This window comes from Rhinopithecus roxellana, chromosome 6, assembly GCF_007565055.1.
Source record: "Rhinopithecus roxellana isolate Shanxi Qingling chromosome 6, ASM756505v1, whole genome shotgun sequence".
Lineage (NCBI taxonomy): Eukaryota > Metazoa > Chordata > Mammalia > Primates > Cercopithecidae > Rhinopithecus > Rhinopithecus roxellana.
Genome location: NC_044554.1, coordinates 122,110,195 through 122,127,746, shown reverse-complemented (window position 1 = coordinate 122,127,746; position 17,552 = coordinate 122,110,195). Strand labels below are relative to the sequence as shown.

Below are 17,552 nucleotides of genomic sequence, written 5' to 3'. Positions count from 1 at the left end.
GCCTCAAAATGACTAGAATAGAAATTTATCTAGGGCCTCAAAATGACTGGAATAGAATAGCCATTTACTTTTCTTTTTAAATGTATTTTTAGTTTTTATTTTTTTAATTCTGCATTTACCTTTATCTTTATAAGAATATTTTTAAACCAGAAAATATTTTTCTTTGAAACCAGCCAAAATGTCAAATATCATGTGGGCAATGACAGAAGCCAACCCAGCATGTGAGAGCTCCCAGAATGCCTGTCACAAAGATTACAGAGAACTTAAAACAAACTAAGTACTTAGGAAAATTTTGTTACACAAACTTAGTTATGTCTCAAAAAAACAAAACAAAGCAAAATAAAACAAAAAACAAGAAAACCACCCTTAAAAGGGACAATATATTTTCAAGGTGACCCTTTAACTTCACTTTGTGACTTCATGGGGAGAAACAGCACTACATAAAATAAATACAACTGACAATACAAATAGCACAATTCTTAGGTATATAATTGAACTACCATAATTTTATACTTGAATGCCTTCAGCAAAAATTAATATCAAAACCAGGGCTAGGACTATGGATTTCAATAGTCATTCAATCTCATTCAAATTAGACATATTTCTAAAATTAGACAATCTATAATTTGCTTTAGTAGCTCAATTTCTAAAAAGAATTTTCCAATTTCTCCTCTTAGATATATGCCAGTTTATACTTCAACATACAAGATGTTATGAAGAACTGAGTATAGAAGTAACAACCGCACAAAACACAACTTAGGCTTTTTTAACAAACCATTTTGTTCTGTATTCATGTACAAAAATAGCCCTTTTAAAAACTCAGAAGTTTCAAAAGTTACTTATGTTATCAGAAGCATAAGACATTTCTTTCATTACCATGAGCTCGAAGTAAAGCTTCAGCAGTAAAGAGAGGAGCCTGAAGCATGTCTGCAGTTTCCACAATAAGCATATCTTTTAGTCTACGAAGATCCTGAGGCCTTAATCCTTCATATGGCTTTGAAAAGAAAAAAAAATAAAGTTAAATGGGCATTATACTCATAGGAAGTATCAAAATGCCTATAAACAATATATAGTCAGTACTATGTATCCACAGTTCTGCATTCCATGAATTGGATCAACTGTGGATTGAAAACATTTGGGGAAAAAAAAAATGGTTGTGTCTATACTAAACATGCACAGACTTTTTTTTTTGTCATTATTCCTTAAATAACAGTATAACAACTAATTACATGTTATTTGCATTGTATTAGTTATTATAACTAACCTAGAGATGATTTAAAGTATATGGGAGGATGTGCATACATTACATGCAAATACTACCCATTTTATATAAGGGACTTGAGTATCTGTGGGTCTTGGTATCCATGAGGGTCCTGGGTCCTGAAACCAATCCCCACGGATACTGAGGGATGACTGTACATGATTATCATTTAAAATCTTCCTATTTAAATTTGGTTATTAAAGTTCAAAAAGGCTTTTTTAACGCTCCACTATCATGGACTTCAAACTGCCCTTTCACAAGTCTCTTTTATGCTATAAAACAGATGCTGGGACTCATGTACCTTATTATTCTAAAAATAAAATATCATAAGGGCAAGACCATCTTATCTTACAGTTTAAAAATTTTGGATTATACAAAAAGTATGAGAAATAAAACCCTACAATTCCACCACTGAGCAATAATTATTCAAGTTCTTGGGTATTATTGTCCAGTCTGTTCTTTCTGCAAATCAACTGAGTACGAATATATATGTTCATTTAGGCACAGTTTTGGGTATCCTATCAACATAAAAGAAATGGAGCAGAACTTGGTGAATGCCCACAGTCTCAGCTACTAGGGAGGCTGAGAAGTGGGAGGATCACTTGAGCCCAGGAGTTTGATGCTGTAGTGTGCTATGAGCATGCCGGTGAATAGCCACTGCAGTCTAGCCTGGGCAACATAGTAAGATCTTTTTGTTTTTTTTAAAGGAAAGTTAATCAAAACTTTTCTATATAGGAATACTATTAAGTAAGAGAGAAAGAAGCACTGCAATTTCATCCAAATTATCCTTTAAAAAGCCCCAAACTATCACATACAATTTGCTTCTAAGCTAATTTATGAAACATGAGTTCCCCTACAAAAACTTAGTAAATGCTTTAATGGTTAAATTAGTACTACCCATTCCAGTATAGAAGTCATACATTGCTTCTAGAAAATGTATTCCAAATCCAGACTTGGGATTCTAGGTACCTCTCCTTGCCTCAGCAATGACAGTGAATATTTCCTGATATTCCCAATGGTGGCAACTGCATACTTCCTGGTCTTATATTGTAAATGTTCTTTTTCAGGTTAGCCATCATTCGACTTCATTTACGTTGAACCAAATAGGGAGAGAGAAAATGGTGAATTTAATCATGATTCTCCAGACCAGTGTTATCTAGAGAATGACAGTGCAAGTAACGTACAGGAGAAAATTAGCTTTGCTTGCAGTTCTGACATAATGTATCTGAAGATTTAATTTTAGGTAAATTAAGAAAGAAGGGATAATATGAAACAATCTGCCTAGATCCAGTTTTTTAAAATGCATGCAGTTTTAAACTTCAATAGGTAACAGTGGAAGAAAAATAATTCTTAAAGGATAAAGACACACTGCCTTCATGAACATATAACATATGCACTCTGAATCTTCACAACAGAACTGTAATTAGGTCATGTGAAGCATTTTAATACATTGCTTAGTCCCAAGTGGGCACTACTTCTCTCTTCTGCAAGACAGATTAAAATGAAGGTGCCTTTCTCTTTCCTGTTGCAAAGATAAACTGCTTCTATTTTCAGACTAAACAAACCAGCAATAACCTTCAAAGCAGTCAGTACTGACATAAAGAAAAAGAAAAACTAAATTTAAAAGAAACATGAATAAAATTACCTCTTTTGCATCAGTGCATACTACTGCTACCAAAAGACCACTGAAAAATTGTGAAACAACCTATTATACAAACTGCACTACCTTCATATTATTATAATAGTTCTCTTCAAAAATTATTTCAGAAAGGTTGTCATGTAAAGGCGTTATGCAAGTATTTGTTCTTATTTTTTTCACAAGGAAAATAGCCTCCCCTCCCTATCGGTAAAACATGTTTATTGCTAAAAGGAAAAAAAAGAATAGGCACTTATTTACCCAAAAGTATCTGTAACTGTTAAAAATTTAAAAGATGTTTAGATGCTCAGGGAGAAAGGATATTTCTAATTCCCCCTTAATAGCAATCTCTCATTAGCTGATCCATGAGCTTAGCTTGGGAGGGAGGGCGGAAAAAATAGCCAGGAAAGATTTTAGGATTCTTTGACCCTTCCCTTCATTTCCACTTCCTCTCTCTTTATTTAGCAGTTCTTGCCTGTGTGCATGAAGACCTAGGCCACCCTGAACTGTACTCTGAAATGACAGGAAGCCAGCAGCTTCTGCAGAGCAGAGGAGGTTAAACCTGCTAACTAATGTAGTCAGCAATGTCCAGCATGAGTTTCTTGCCAGAAAAAGAACGTTGAGCCTTTTAAAGTTATATAGACTAAGAGAGGGGAAGGGAAGGATGATTCTTTAGATGGGCTTTCATAGCAGCATATTGCCCACTTTTCCCTTCATATATTTGGATGTAGCCGCACAGTCCTACTCCTACAGAATCTGACCCCAACCTAGGTCTAATACTCGCTAATTTTTCTGTTCTCCCTTTGGTGTTTAAATAAATTGACCACACTCTTCCTAGCCATCACTTAAATACCTCATTTAAGAAATCTCTTTATAGCAGTTCCCACTCTCCAAAATTACATGTTCACTTACTTTTAAACTTATTTGTGTGTTTCTCTCTCCCTGTTGGAATGTAAACACCTAGAATGGAGTCACTTATCTCTGTTCCTCCAAGCATCTAAAACAGCGTCTAGCAGTCACTCAGTTTTGTTGAATGATGGGAATAAGAAGTGAATTTTACCAATTTATAATTTAATTATTTGGAGGAAAAGACTAAATTAAGAAGTTATAGAAATATATTATACACTCCGTCTCAAAAAAAAAAAAAAAAAAAAAAGTATAAGGTAGAGACAGAGTCTCGCTCTGTCGCCCAGGCTGGAGTGCAGTGGCCGGATCTCAGCTCACTGCAAGCTCCGCCTCCCGGGTTTATGCCATTCTCCTGCCTCAGCCTCCCAAGTAGCTGGGACTACAGGCGCCCGCCACCTCGCCCGGCTAGTTTTTTGTATTTTTTAGTAGAGACGGGGTTTCACCGTGTTAGCCAGGATGGTCTCGATCTCCTGACCTCGTGATCCGCCCGTCTTGGCCTCCCAAAGTGCTGGGATTACAGGCTTGAGCCACTGCGCCCGGCCCAAATATAAGTTTTAAAGAAAGCATTGACATTTTTAAAAATTCAAGGGGGCTTGGTGTGGTGGCTCACACCTGTAATCCCAGCACTTTGGGAGGCTGAGGTGGGTGGATCATTTGAGGTCAGGAGTTGAAGACCAGCATGGTCAATACGGTAAAACCCTGTCTCTACTAAAAATACAAAAATTAGCCAGGTGTGGCAGTGGGTGCCTGTAATCCCAGCTACCTGGGAGGCTGAGGCAGGAGAATCACTTGAACCCGGGAGGTGGAGGTTGCAGTGAGCTGAGATCGCACTACTGTACTACAGCCTGGGCAACAGAGTGAGACTCTTTCTCAAATTAAAAATAATTTTAAAAAATTCAGGTAAAACTCATAACATAAAATTAACCATTTTAAGGCATACAATTCAGCAACATCTAGAACACTTCCAGTGTTGTACAATCACCTTTATCTAGTTTCAAAACATTTCCATCATTCCAAAAGAACGTCCTATAAACATTAAGCAGTCACTCCTTATCTTCCCTGCCCCCAGTTCTTGGCATTTTAGTTTTCTCTCTCCTTATTCAGCTGTTCTTGCCTGAGCATCACAGGATGCCAGCAGCTCCTGCAGAACACAGTAGGTTAAACCTGCTAACCAGGTAGCCAGCTAAGGCAATGTCCAGCATATGAGTTCTGTTTCTATGGCTTTTATCTGTTTGGATCTTTCATATAAATGGAATCATCCAAATCTGACCTTTTGTGTCTGGCTTCTTACACTTAGCATAATGTTTTTGAGGTTGATCCATATTATATACAGCATGTATTAGTAGTTCATTCCTTTTTATGGCTGAGCTATATTCTATTGTGTGTATATCTCACATTTTGTTTACCCATTCATTAGTTGATAAACATTTGAGTTGTTTTCACCTTTTGGCTATTATAAATAGTACTGCTGTAAACATCCAGGTAATATAGGCATTTATTTGAGTATGAAAGTATTACTCTTTACATTGTGAAAATAGTAGACAAAACAAATCCAATATGCGTTGAAAAAATCTACCAAACTAGAAAAATACAGGGACATGTGATCATAGTATTAGCAAGTCACAAATTCAGAAGACAAAAAAGGAAAAAAATTTATACCTCTGAATACCATATAAGTAAAAAACTTAGGATATGGAAAAATACACAAAGTTCTCTTAGAAAGCATTAAGAAAACATACTTCATAGAAAATGCACAACCGAACAGTCAATTTACACAATAATCAGAGAAATAAACAAGGTACCATTTATTTGTCCAAACTGGGTAAATAATAATAACAATGATAATATTCAGTGCTAGCAAGAATGTGGAGAAAAAGATTCTCTAATATACTAATGAAATAAAAGTAAATCAATATAATCTTTCTGGACAGTTTAAGAGCATCTGACAAAGTTTAAAATCTTATGACCCATCAAACCAATTTCTAAAGACACATAGGAACTACACTTTTAAAATGTGTATACAATGCAATAATGATGACTATGAAGTAATAATCATGATTACAGCAGCAGACAATTAGCTAATGTTGAAAATGAGTCAGGCACTGGTCGAAGCATATACATATATTAACTCATTAAGGATCACTATAACCCTATGAGGTAGGGACTGTTAACTTCATTTTAAGAAGAGACTGAGGCAGAGAGTTTAAGTAATCTGCTCAAGGTCACATAGTAAGTTAGTCATCAGGCAAAGATATGAACTCAGACAGTCTGGCTCTAGAATCCGCATTTTTAACTACAATAATGGCACAACTGGATAAAGAAGATATATATCAGGCAAATATTCACTGTAGCCTTGTTTTTAAAGGTAAAAATATATAAATTACTTAGATGTTTGGCAATAGGTAAATGTTTAAAATATGTATATTATATGTTCTGACTTAGGAGAGATGTTCATGATACATTGTTAAGTTGAAAAAATATAGAATACAATATATGACATGATCTTACTTTTGCATTAAAAATTCAATCTACATGTATGTTTGCTTAAGTCTGGTAGTACACATAAGAAACCGTTACCACTTGGGATACAGTCAGGATGAAGAAATTATTTTACATTTTTAGCAATAAATACTCATTACAAATGTCAGGAAATGCATGAAAATAGACAAAATAATGATTGTAAAAGGAGATTACCTATAATCAAAATGATCGTTTTGGTATACTTCAATATTCTTCTTGTATACAGTCGTTTTTTCCCATAGAATTAGTATCAAACTATTCTGTAACTTTTTTCTTAACATGATATTAGTTATATTAAGTCCATTTAGATCTTAAATCTACTGATAATGCCTACTGTTACTCCCTGATGCAATTATAAATTAAAATAAGACGGTATTTTGGGGGAAAATCTAAATGTCTTACAATTTAATTACAACAATATTATTTCTGGAATATTACTGCTTAAATGTCTTCTGACTAAATGACTATACTAATTATTACAGTAAAAATTTCTGTTTGACTCAAGATAATGGATTGTCAAAAAGAAGGCAACATGGCAAGTGGAAGTTGCTTGGACCTAAAGTCAGAAGAATTAAGTTCAGCTCACTTTGATTCTGGCAAGTTACTCAGTTATTTTCCAGTTTATCTTCCTCATTAAAAAAAGGTGGGGAGGAGAGGACAACTGTCATTCAAGGTTCCCATGTGGATTAAATAACCATGTGAAGGGACAGCAAAATGCTTAGGGCACAGGCCCTCTCTCTTTCTATATGTACTTAATATGAATAAGCTTGTCTATAAAATAACCTAACTACAGAAACAAAAGATTTTTTAAAAAGTAAATTTTAATCCCAACAAACTCAGTTCTTTTGGCCATATGGAGAGTATAAAGCTCCAAAATTGTTGGGAATCCATGGGGAAAATAAACAACATGATCGTATGATTATTTTTCTAAACATGTACAAACCAATAGTTACATAATACCTTTTAGAATCAAGTTAGCACTAAACACTGAGGAATCAGAATCCTTTTGGGAGGAAAAAATTTACTGGGTAATAATTTCTTTAAGAAATATCTATAGATGCCTATTTTGTGCAAGCAGTGTTTCAAATACTGAAAATAGTCTGCTGAATAGGCAGATATGGCTCTACCCTTCACAGAGTTGACAGTCTAATAGGAGAGAAAGGCAATAAACAAGTAAACAAATACATAAAATAATCATAGCATGTGATAGGTCCTGTGAAAAGTAAACAGGGGGTATAAAGTTTCAGATAAGACAGCAAGAATAGGTTTTGAGATCTATTACACAATGGTGACTATAGCCAATAACAATGTATTGTATATTTCAAAATAAGAGTACCTTTCAAATGTCTCATCTTAAAAAATGATAGGTGAGTTAGGGATGGATATGTTAATTAGCTTGATTTAATCATTCCACATTGTATATACATACCAAAATACAACACTGTACTCCAAATGTATACAATTATTATTTTTCAATCAAAAATACTACTAATAAAAAAGAATTAAAAATTTAAAATAAAAAGGGCATATAGTAAAGAATAATGGGAAGAGAGGAGATCTATTTTAGAAAGAATGGCAAAAAATAGCTGGGAGATTTCAGACGCAGGAAAGAGCAACTGCAAATGCCTTGGTGTAGTCTAGGCATTACAATGACAGCAAGGTGTTCTGGGGAAAAAAGGTATAGTGGTCAGATCACATAAGGGCTTACATCCGAGCAAACAGTTTGGATTTTATTCTAAGTACAATGAAAAATCATTAAATGATTTAAATGATATGTATAACATTTAAAATGTCATTCTGAATCCTGTGTACGATATGGATTCTAAAGATACAAGAATAGAAGGAAGAAGACCAGTAAGGAAACTATTACAGTAGCTCAGATAAGAAGTGAAGGTGGTGAGCGCCTAGAGAGGTAGGAGTACAGGTTGGGAAGAACAAATTAATTTACGTCGCATTTTTGGAGGTAAAATTGACAGGATTCCCCAACTGTTTGGATGTGATGATTAAGAAAATGTGAGGAATCAAGAATGCTTCCCCCATTTATGCTTGAGCAACTCAGTGAACAGAGGTAATATTTATTGAGACCGGGAAGACATAAAGGAAAATCAGAAGAGAATGTTGTCCTCAAAGCCTAGAGAAAAGTGTTTCATTAAGAAGGGATTGGTCAATTGCGTCAAGTGCCACTGAGGAATTCAAGTAAGATGAAGGCAGAAAAGTAAAACTACTACATTTGGCAACATGTCACTCCATGACGGGGGGCAGTTCCATCAGAGTAGCAGGGAAGAAAGTCATACTACAGTGGGTTAAAGAGTGAATGGAAGGCGAGGAAGCGGTTCTCTCCTAAGAAGATAAGAGATATCTTATAAGGGCCCTTATAAGGGCTACAACTAAAGGGGAAGAGAGACAGGGCTAGGGAAGGGTTGAGTCAATGGCTGCTTTTATGGTTTTTTGTTTGGTTTTTAAGATGGGATCTACCAAAGCAAGTCTGTTGATACGATCAATCCAAAGGAGAAGGTGAGACTGATGAACAGGAGGACTGGAGTCTTGTAGTAGGAGGAGTGGATAGGATTCATACCTCACATCAGCACCTTATTTATAAGTAAACACACTCATATATGACAGACAAAAGACCCATAGCTCCAGGTTTCCTAGATGTTATTATTTATTTTTAAAGTTAGAGACAGGGTCTCACTTTGTCACCAGGCTGGAGTGCCTTGGCATGATCATAGCTCATGGCAGCCTTGAACTCTTGGGCTCAAGAGATCCTTTTGCCTCAGCTTCCTGAGTAGTTAGGACAATGAGTGTTGGCCACCATTCCTGGCAAATTTTTAAGATTTTTTGTAGAGATAAAGTCTTGATATAGCCCAGGCTAATCTCAGAACTCCAGTGCCTTGGCCTCCCAAAGCACTGGAACTACAGGCATGAGCCACCGTGGTTGGCCTAGATGTATTTTTATACTTTATGGCTATGAAGATGACAGGATATTTAGAATACTGTAAAGAAGAACACACAAACTGAGTTTTAAAGAAGAAAAAAATACAAAACAACATACAATCTAAAATTACATGTAATTTTTTTACTGAGAAAAAAATAAACTGACCTCTCGTTTGTCTAATGCAGCATATTCAGCTTCTATTTCTTCAGCCTCAGGATCCCGTGAGAATACCATTTGAGATTCCAGATTGAGGGCCAAATCTTTGTGGTGTTGCTTTTCAGCACAATCACAAGGAGTATCCTTATTTTCATTCTCAGCAAACAAGTCTCCTCCATGTTTTACTAAAAGCTAAAAAAGTTTTTTTCAAAAACTTGCAACCACAGGTTCAAACAAGTTATTTCATGCTATTTTTAAAACATTAAAAATATAATAAAATTAACACAACAAAAATGCAACAGTATGTACAGTATGCATTTGAAATGACCAAAAAAAAAAGGTATTTAGATACCAGTGGCTTCTGATTTTAAGATTAGTAATTCTTGTTTTTCAGTAATGAGTTCCTCTCGTTAAAAAAAAAATTTTTAAAAACCCAAAACCGATTTTTTAAACTTCAGAAATTCTTAAGCATTTTGCTTAGTCCAAAAATAAAATCTGAAAAAGTTTATAGTTATTCAGTACTTTAAATTTGTTAATTTATAATTTCTATAAATCTTTCTTAAACAAGGACACTGCTGATACTGCTAATTTAACTACTAATGTCTGGATGTCCTGGCATGGCAGACAAAAGTTTCATTCATTATCCAGTGAAACACTGAAATGAAATTAGGACGAGCAAGTCACTGAGGTAAAGCTCTTTTCAATATTCTTCAAAATAAGTAATGGGACTAGCTACTGATAGCCACATTGGGAAGCTAAGTCTATCCATCTCTCTTTGACCGAAAGAAATCCCACCTTTAAAAACACATGGAATAGTGATTTGACTTGTTTAGTAATGAGGTTTCTGCTAGCTTTGCAGAAATTAAGTATGTGGTTATTAAGGGCTATAGGTACAAGATTCCTATCTTGTGTCTGCAAAGACATTAAGAAGGGCATGAATGCCAGGACAGCCATATCTAGGACAACTCTAATGGACAGCATGACAGTCACAGGATTATTTTTGTTTTTGTTTTTGAGACAAAGTTTCGATCTGTCACCCAGACTGGAGTGTAATGGCATGATCCCGGTTCACTGCAACCTGGGTTCAACTGATTCTCCTGCCTCAGCCTCCCAAGTAGCAGGGATTACAGGTGCCCGCCACCACGCCCAGCTAATTTTTGTATTTTTAGTAGAGATGGGGTTTCACCATGTTGCTTAGGCTAGTCTTGAACTCTTGACCTCAGGTGATCCACCCACCTTGGCCTCTCAAAATATAGGATTTCAGGCGTGGGCCACTGTGCCCGACCATAGGATTCTTTTATAGGATTCGGTCATACTCATAATAATATAGTAACAGTCACTATTTATTGTTTTCTAAACACTTTAAAGCACACACTCTCATTTAATATTAACAACCCCATATAACAGGGGTATTATTGTATCTCAGAATAGTTAAGTAGCTTGACTAACTAAAGTTACCCAGCTAGTAAGCAGTAGAACTGGAATTTGGACATGAGTTTGATCAAGTTTTTAACCATGACTGGAAACTATACTGACTCGTAAGCAGGTAGGCTAAATCGAAGTTAAATGCATTCTGGGTCCATCTTGAAGTTCTGCCCAGACTCTTACTTATGATCTAAATATTAACACTTTTTAGAGATTTTCATTTCGCATGAGTTAATCAAAATGGTAGTTTCTTTTTATTTTCTTCCAAATAATTTTATCTTCTTTCCCTCCTCAACAAAGACACAACCTTCCTATAAAGTTCTTCGGAACTGGAATCCTCACGGTTCTCCTACAGTCCTAAGAATCCTCACAAAACAAGGGTCTTATATCAATGCCAGATCTGGAAGCCATGGGCTAACTTGACAAGCCCACTGGATTTGACTTTAGCTTCTTGCTCTAGTCAGAGGTATGCCTTAGAGCTAAGGTGGTTTTTAAGTTGTAAAAATAAGCAAACCAACCAAGACTATGAAATATAGACCTGTGGCCACAAAGCTTAAAACGTTTACGATCTGGTCCTTTACAGAAAAATGTTTGCTAAGAATGGCTCTAAATTGTCATTCTGGCAGCCACCTTCTAGATTCCAAGGGCAAGGTCTTATCAGCTGCTATTTACCACCTAGAACCTTTTTATAAAGTGCAAGTGTGGTCTGGGGACCAGTAGTATCTCCTGGGAATTTGTTAGAAATGAAGAATCTCAGCCTCATCCCCCAAACCCCTCCAAGCCCAGGCCTCTGAATCAAAATGTCATTCTGATCTCCAAGAGATTCTTTTGCTCATAAATGTTTGAGAAGCAATGAGCCTAAAGTACAACCAAAGTTGCCGTGGAAACTGATAAATTTATATTACCTAATTTATTCAATACTGGGAACCTGTAGTAAATCCAGAGACTTATTATATCCATAGCAGAATCTATTACTGTTTTTACCCTCTCTGTTTCACAGGTTACCAACACCTAAATACAAAATATACTATCTGCTCCTGACTGCTACAGAACTAAAGAGCTGACTTTATTCTTGAGTTCTCTATTTAGAGTCATAGAAAATTATTTCTAAAATGCATGCTGGGATAACTTTCAAAATCAGGATTTGGTTTACTTTGCAACAGATATCACTGCACAAAAAAATAATAAATTTTAGAAAACAAGACAAATCATCTTTAACTTAATGCCCTAGTCTTCCTTAACAAAAGCAAAGACAACAAAATTTAAGAAGTTGTACCCTAACAGAATCTTGGTAAGGGGAACCTTAATAAAAGGATATGCCAGAATGTGGACTTCATTCATTGGGGGGTTAAAAAATGTGTTTGAAGAGGGGATGTGTGAGAAGTCATTGTTGAAGGTAACTGCTGACCATTCTTAGAACTTGAGTGAGAATGACTGGTAAACTATCTTTGCAAGGTGTTCCCTAATGTGTTTGACTGCAGTTGGGGTGAGGGAACCATAAAGACCTGTATCTCATTGCTGCGATTTGGCACCTGTAGAGAAACTCATAATCAATTATGAAATGGGAGGATCCATGTTTATAGCATTACACTTGGCTATGAAAATCCACCTGTATGTTACCTTGGCATGCAAGACAGCTGACAGCAATAATGCCTGACATTGAGGAGAATGCGTTAAAAAGTACTTCAGCTTGCTGACCTTTAGGGCATAAAGTCAGGAACACCAGTAAGTAAAAAGATGCATTAAGGGGAGATAGCTGCCAAAGTGTTGTGGAATAAACTTGGGTGTCGTACTTTGACAAAATAGGAAGTTATGTCTGGTTCTGAAGAGTACCTTTTAAATGCTTCAACCAAAGCATCCAACTGAGTATCTGCTTTCCCAGTCTCAAATTAGCTAAGGAGGACTTAATAGGAGTACTGAATGTTTTACTTAAATATGGTTTTAAGCCTATCTTGGTGTACGTAAAATGTTCTACCTTAAAAGAAACCAAATTATCATGATCGCAATACTTCTGTTCTTCTATTCTGCCTTTCTTTCCATTCACAGTTCCAGAGGAAGAGGGGTAGGGGGCTTTAAGAGAGATAACCCCTACTATTCAAGACAAACCCTACCCCATCCCTTTGATCACCCTCTAAATGGGTGGTGACTCTGGATTGACTTACTCAGGATGATAACTTAATCCTGCTATCCTTCTAGTTACTTTCCTAAAAATTTTCTATCTTTCTTGGCCTTCACATTTCTCAAATTAGTTATTGATACCAACTGTCTCTCAATTTCCTCACCAAATGACTCAATTATGAGCAGGAATCTGACTTCTGTCTGGACTATTTTACTGAAACAATATTCCAGAAAGTCATTAATACCTCTTAACTCTCAAATCCATCAGCGTTTCTCAGTCCCCCAATTCCTTTACTTTTCTGCAGCACATCACATGATTGACCAGCTCCTCTCCTTGAAATTCTTCTCTTGCATCTTTGACATTGTATCATCTTGGTTCTTTTATTTCTCTATTTTTTTGTGTTTCCCTCATAGGCACTACTTCTTGTTCTCATCTCTTTGAACACAGGCATTCTTCAAATTGATGCTGCGACTTTAACTCTGTTATTTTATCTATAACCTAAAGTCTTTTCCTTGCTTCTCTCCTCTATATATTATCCTGCTTTTAATTGTTAACTTTATGTAGATAAACTCAATTCTAAATTCTAAATGAGTGTCTATATTCTTTATTCCCTAACACTTTCGTCGTAATTGTCAACAGCCTGCCTATCATTTCATGTGGATAAGCTAGGATGTCAATATCCAGCCTTCTAAATGAAAACTCAATATATTCTCCCTTCCTTTCAACCAATTCCTACATTTCACCTCACTTTCCAATGTTTGTTCATTGTTAGCAGGCTTTGAAGTCGTTCAGGCTCAAAACCATGTCCATCTTATTTAAAAATAAAGTTAATTAATTTTACTCTAATTATAGATGTGACAGCAGGTATAGAGAATGTACACAAATAAAAAAGAGAATTATATCATCTAAAGAGACCTCACTATTGTCAATATTAAACATTATAGAGCCTCCATCCTTTTTTTTTTTAACCTTTCTTTCCCTTGGTTTCTTATTATCAACTGACTGAGTCACCAAAGGCTAACAGTTCTTCACAATGTCCCTGGCATCTGCCTCATTCTTTCCATCTCCAGTACCACCATACAAACCCAGATGCTTTGTCAGTTCACACCAGAATTAGCGCATTAATCCTCTAACTCCTATCACTCCTTCTAATACATTGGTTCTCAACTTACCAATGTCTGGGGTCCCCTCTCACAAATTTAAATTTTATTAGTCTGAGATTTCTGTGTAGTCACGCTTAGAACTACTGTTCCAGCACACATGTTTTCAAACTGTGTAAGAATTATCTGGGTAGCCCGATAGTCATATTAGGTGGATCTGGAGAGGGGACTGTAAGATGTATGTATACTTTTTACAGGTGATTCCAATATAGGCAGCCCACAAATTATGCCCCAAGCCAGGGTTCTCAAGCTTTAAATAAGAATCCCTTTGGGATTTTGTCAAACTAGATTCAAATTTGGTTGGTCTTGGATGGAGCTGAGATTTTGCATTTCCAACAAGTTCCCAGGTGATTGATGCCAATGCCAGTCTGAGGACGATTCTTTTGAGTAGCAAGGCTTTAAGAAACACCGCTTTGGAAGCACGCCATTCAAATCTATTGTACATTACAACCATCAGGCTAATATCATATATGCTTTCATAATATCACTCTCCGATTAAAAATTTTTTTTCTTTTTTTTTTTTTTTGGAGACAGGGTCTCGTTCTGTCATCCAGGCTGGAGTACAGTAGCATGATCACGGCTCACTGCAGCCTCCACTTCCTGGGCTCAAGTGATCCTCCCACCGTAGCCTCCACCGTAGTCCCACTGTAGCTGGGACTACAGGCGTGCACTACCATGACTGGCTAATTTTTTATTTTTAGTAGAAACGAGCTCTCACTCTGTTGCCCAGGCTGATCTTGAACTTTTGGGCTCAAGATATGCTCCCACCTTGGCCAACCGAAGTGCTGGGATTACAGGCGTGAGCCATCGCACTCGGTCAAAAAATTTTCAATGGCTCAATTTTCTCTAAAGGAAACCCCAAATTCTTAACCTTGGCATTTAGTACTTTCTACTTGGTACATCCTCTACCCTCCTTTAAAGTAATCTGTTTTATTACTTCTCCACAAATATTTCAATCTGCATATGTCTGAGACCTAGAACAGTGCTTCTCAAACTCTGCCATGCAAATAATCACCAGGAGAACTGGCTAAACATTTCTGCAATCTATTCCCAGAGATACAAGTTCAGAATGTGAAGGTCTGGTTGGACCAATAATTTGTTAATTATAACAAATTGTCAGAACTGACGCTGCAGGTCTGAGAGCCACATTTTGAACAGCCTCCTCCAAATACTTAAACTGAAATATTACCCACTCCAATCTTACTGCTACCCATGAAATCTTCCAGGATATGTAAAACTAAAATTCTCTCTCCTTCCCTTCAATACCTGTAACAGTCACTGCCTAGTTAATATAGGCCTTAGCATCATAACATTTGAGGGACAATAATGAGATCACAACTATCTTGATTAAAAATTAGAAAACAGAGGCCCAGACAGGCAAAGTTACTAAGCTGCTGAACCGGGAATATAATTCCTGTATTCTTTAAACAGTTTTAAAACTCTAGGTGCTAAATACACAATATAATTAGGTAATATTCTTCAGTCTGACCTGTGAATGGTTTTTATGACTTTTCAATGAAATGTGAAATGCTCTGATAGCTGCCAAAGTGTCAAACAGGCCCTGTAGCTGTAAAGAAAAATGTGTGACTTACCACCTTTGGTTTTATAGTGACCTCTATTTGATCTGACATGAAGCAGCTACACTTAAAACTCTGAATAAGCAAGTAGGGCACAGGTGAATAGGAAATATCTAAGATAACACTCATTTTAAAAAAATTCTTTTCAAAAAGAGTAAAGCACTATCAAAAACAATCCCTGTCGCATTCACCATTTACTGAATTACTACTACAGGTTAAGCACTAATGGAAACATAATGAGGCCTAATGACTAAGGTTGCTCTATGGAAGTCTACCAAAGGAAGAAATATCACTGGATGTTTTACTAAGCCATGCTAATAGACCTAACCCACCACCCCTCTCAAGTCCATTCCTGTTCCCAAGTAGAAAACAAAAACTCTCAGCAACTAAGAACAGTATATTATTTATTAAATTTTTGCCAGACTTATGTTTTAATGGAGCTTTGTTTTTGTGTACTGAGTATCCATTACATGGTACTTTTTAAGTCCTTTGTATAACTGAAGCTTATAGGACCTGTTACATATTGATAAGGTCATTTTACATATTTAAAATAAGCTTCAAGTATGGAGTCATCTTAGGCCAAATCAAGCCTGCTGCCTGTTTCTGTATAGCCCACAAACTAAAAACAGTTTTTACATTTTCAAATGGTTGAAAAGAACAAACAGAATTATTTCATGACATACAAAAATTATAAGCAATTCAAATGGTGATGTCCATAAATAAAGATTTATTAGAACACTGCCATTCTCTTTTGTTTCTGTATTGTCTGTGGCTGCTTTCAGAGTACAACGTCAGAGTTGCCTAAAATATTTACTTTCCGGGCTTTCACAGAAAAAAGTTTGCCGACCTGTAAATAATTTTTAGAATATTAAATAAAATTAGAATTTTAGGTGCTTTATTTATAGTCTGTCCTTAATAAATGTTTATCATATAAGCATTTCCAATTTTCAAACAATTGTAGACTATTCCTCTGCGTTATTTTTATCTCACAAATAATTTAGAATGATTAATTTGTGAAACTCCAGGATTTTCTGTGTAAGGGAGTTCTGAAAAATATGCCAAAGTGAGGATTCAACACAAAGCACTTGGTGTTAGAAAGTGGCCACAGAAGTAAACAGAGGAACTGGTCCAAAGAGACAGAGGTCTACTCTGCCATGGGTATTATGAGTTTGATGTAATTAAAAAGAAAGAGGGAGATCCAAGGTAAGTGCAGGTATCAATACTGGATAAGGAGATAATGGCAGCATCATTAATAGAATCTAGAGTCAAGAATCAAGCACTAGTGAAGTCTCTACTGGGTAGAAAAGAAGATAGTACACTTTTTAAAATGCTGAATTTGACAGATTGCTGGATATCCATATGAGGAAGTCAACCAGGCAACAATATAGCATGAAGAAGTTCAGAGAAGTCAGGTCTAGGCATCAGTGACACAGATAACTAATGCAACTCTCTACATACCGTGTGATACCTTCACACCTGGAGGTTCCCTGAAGAACTCTATAATTAAGGGGTTTTAATTTTATGTTCTCTGTGTGTGTGTGTGTGTGGGAGCACTTATTACAGAACATAATTATTACAGAGAGATGGGTTAGTTTTAAAATAAATATTTTATTTCTATGGTACAAACTAATGAGCTATAAGAAACTGTTTAAATTATTAAATGCCAACGATGACTTCATCATCTCTATCCTTAAATAAATATACCAGGGAGAAAAACATTTTCAACAACTAGAGAAGACATACTTCCACAGATGTAGTTAAGAAACAGGTTGGCCCTAACAATGGGAAAAAAGATAATCTCTTTGATCTTAAAGGCTAGACACTAAAAATGGGATATATTTTACTGCAATAACAGGC

General features: G+C 36.0%; 1 protein-coding gene across 2 annotated transcripts in view; it reads right to left on the bottom strand.

The window, feature by feature from the left end:
• The window catches only part of ANKIB1 (ankyrin repeat and IBR domain containing 1), a 164,624-nt gene that overhangs the window by 64,984 nt on the left and 82,088 nt on the right, over nucleotides 1–17,552 (bottom strand). For both annotated transcript variants that reach the window (XM_030932121.1, XM_030932122.1), the window contains exons 4-5: nucleotides 9,424–9,606; nucleotides 877–994 (exon numbers count right to left, since the gene is read on the bottom strand). In XM_030932121.1, coding sequence (XP_030787981.1) covers nucleotides 877–994; nucleotides 9,424–9,606 — 301 coding nt within the window. The remainder of the gene's footprint in view (nucleotides 1–876; nucleotides 995–9,423; nucleotides 9,607–17,552) is intronic.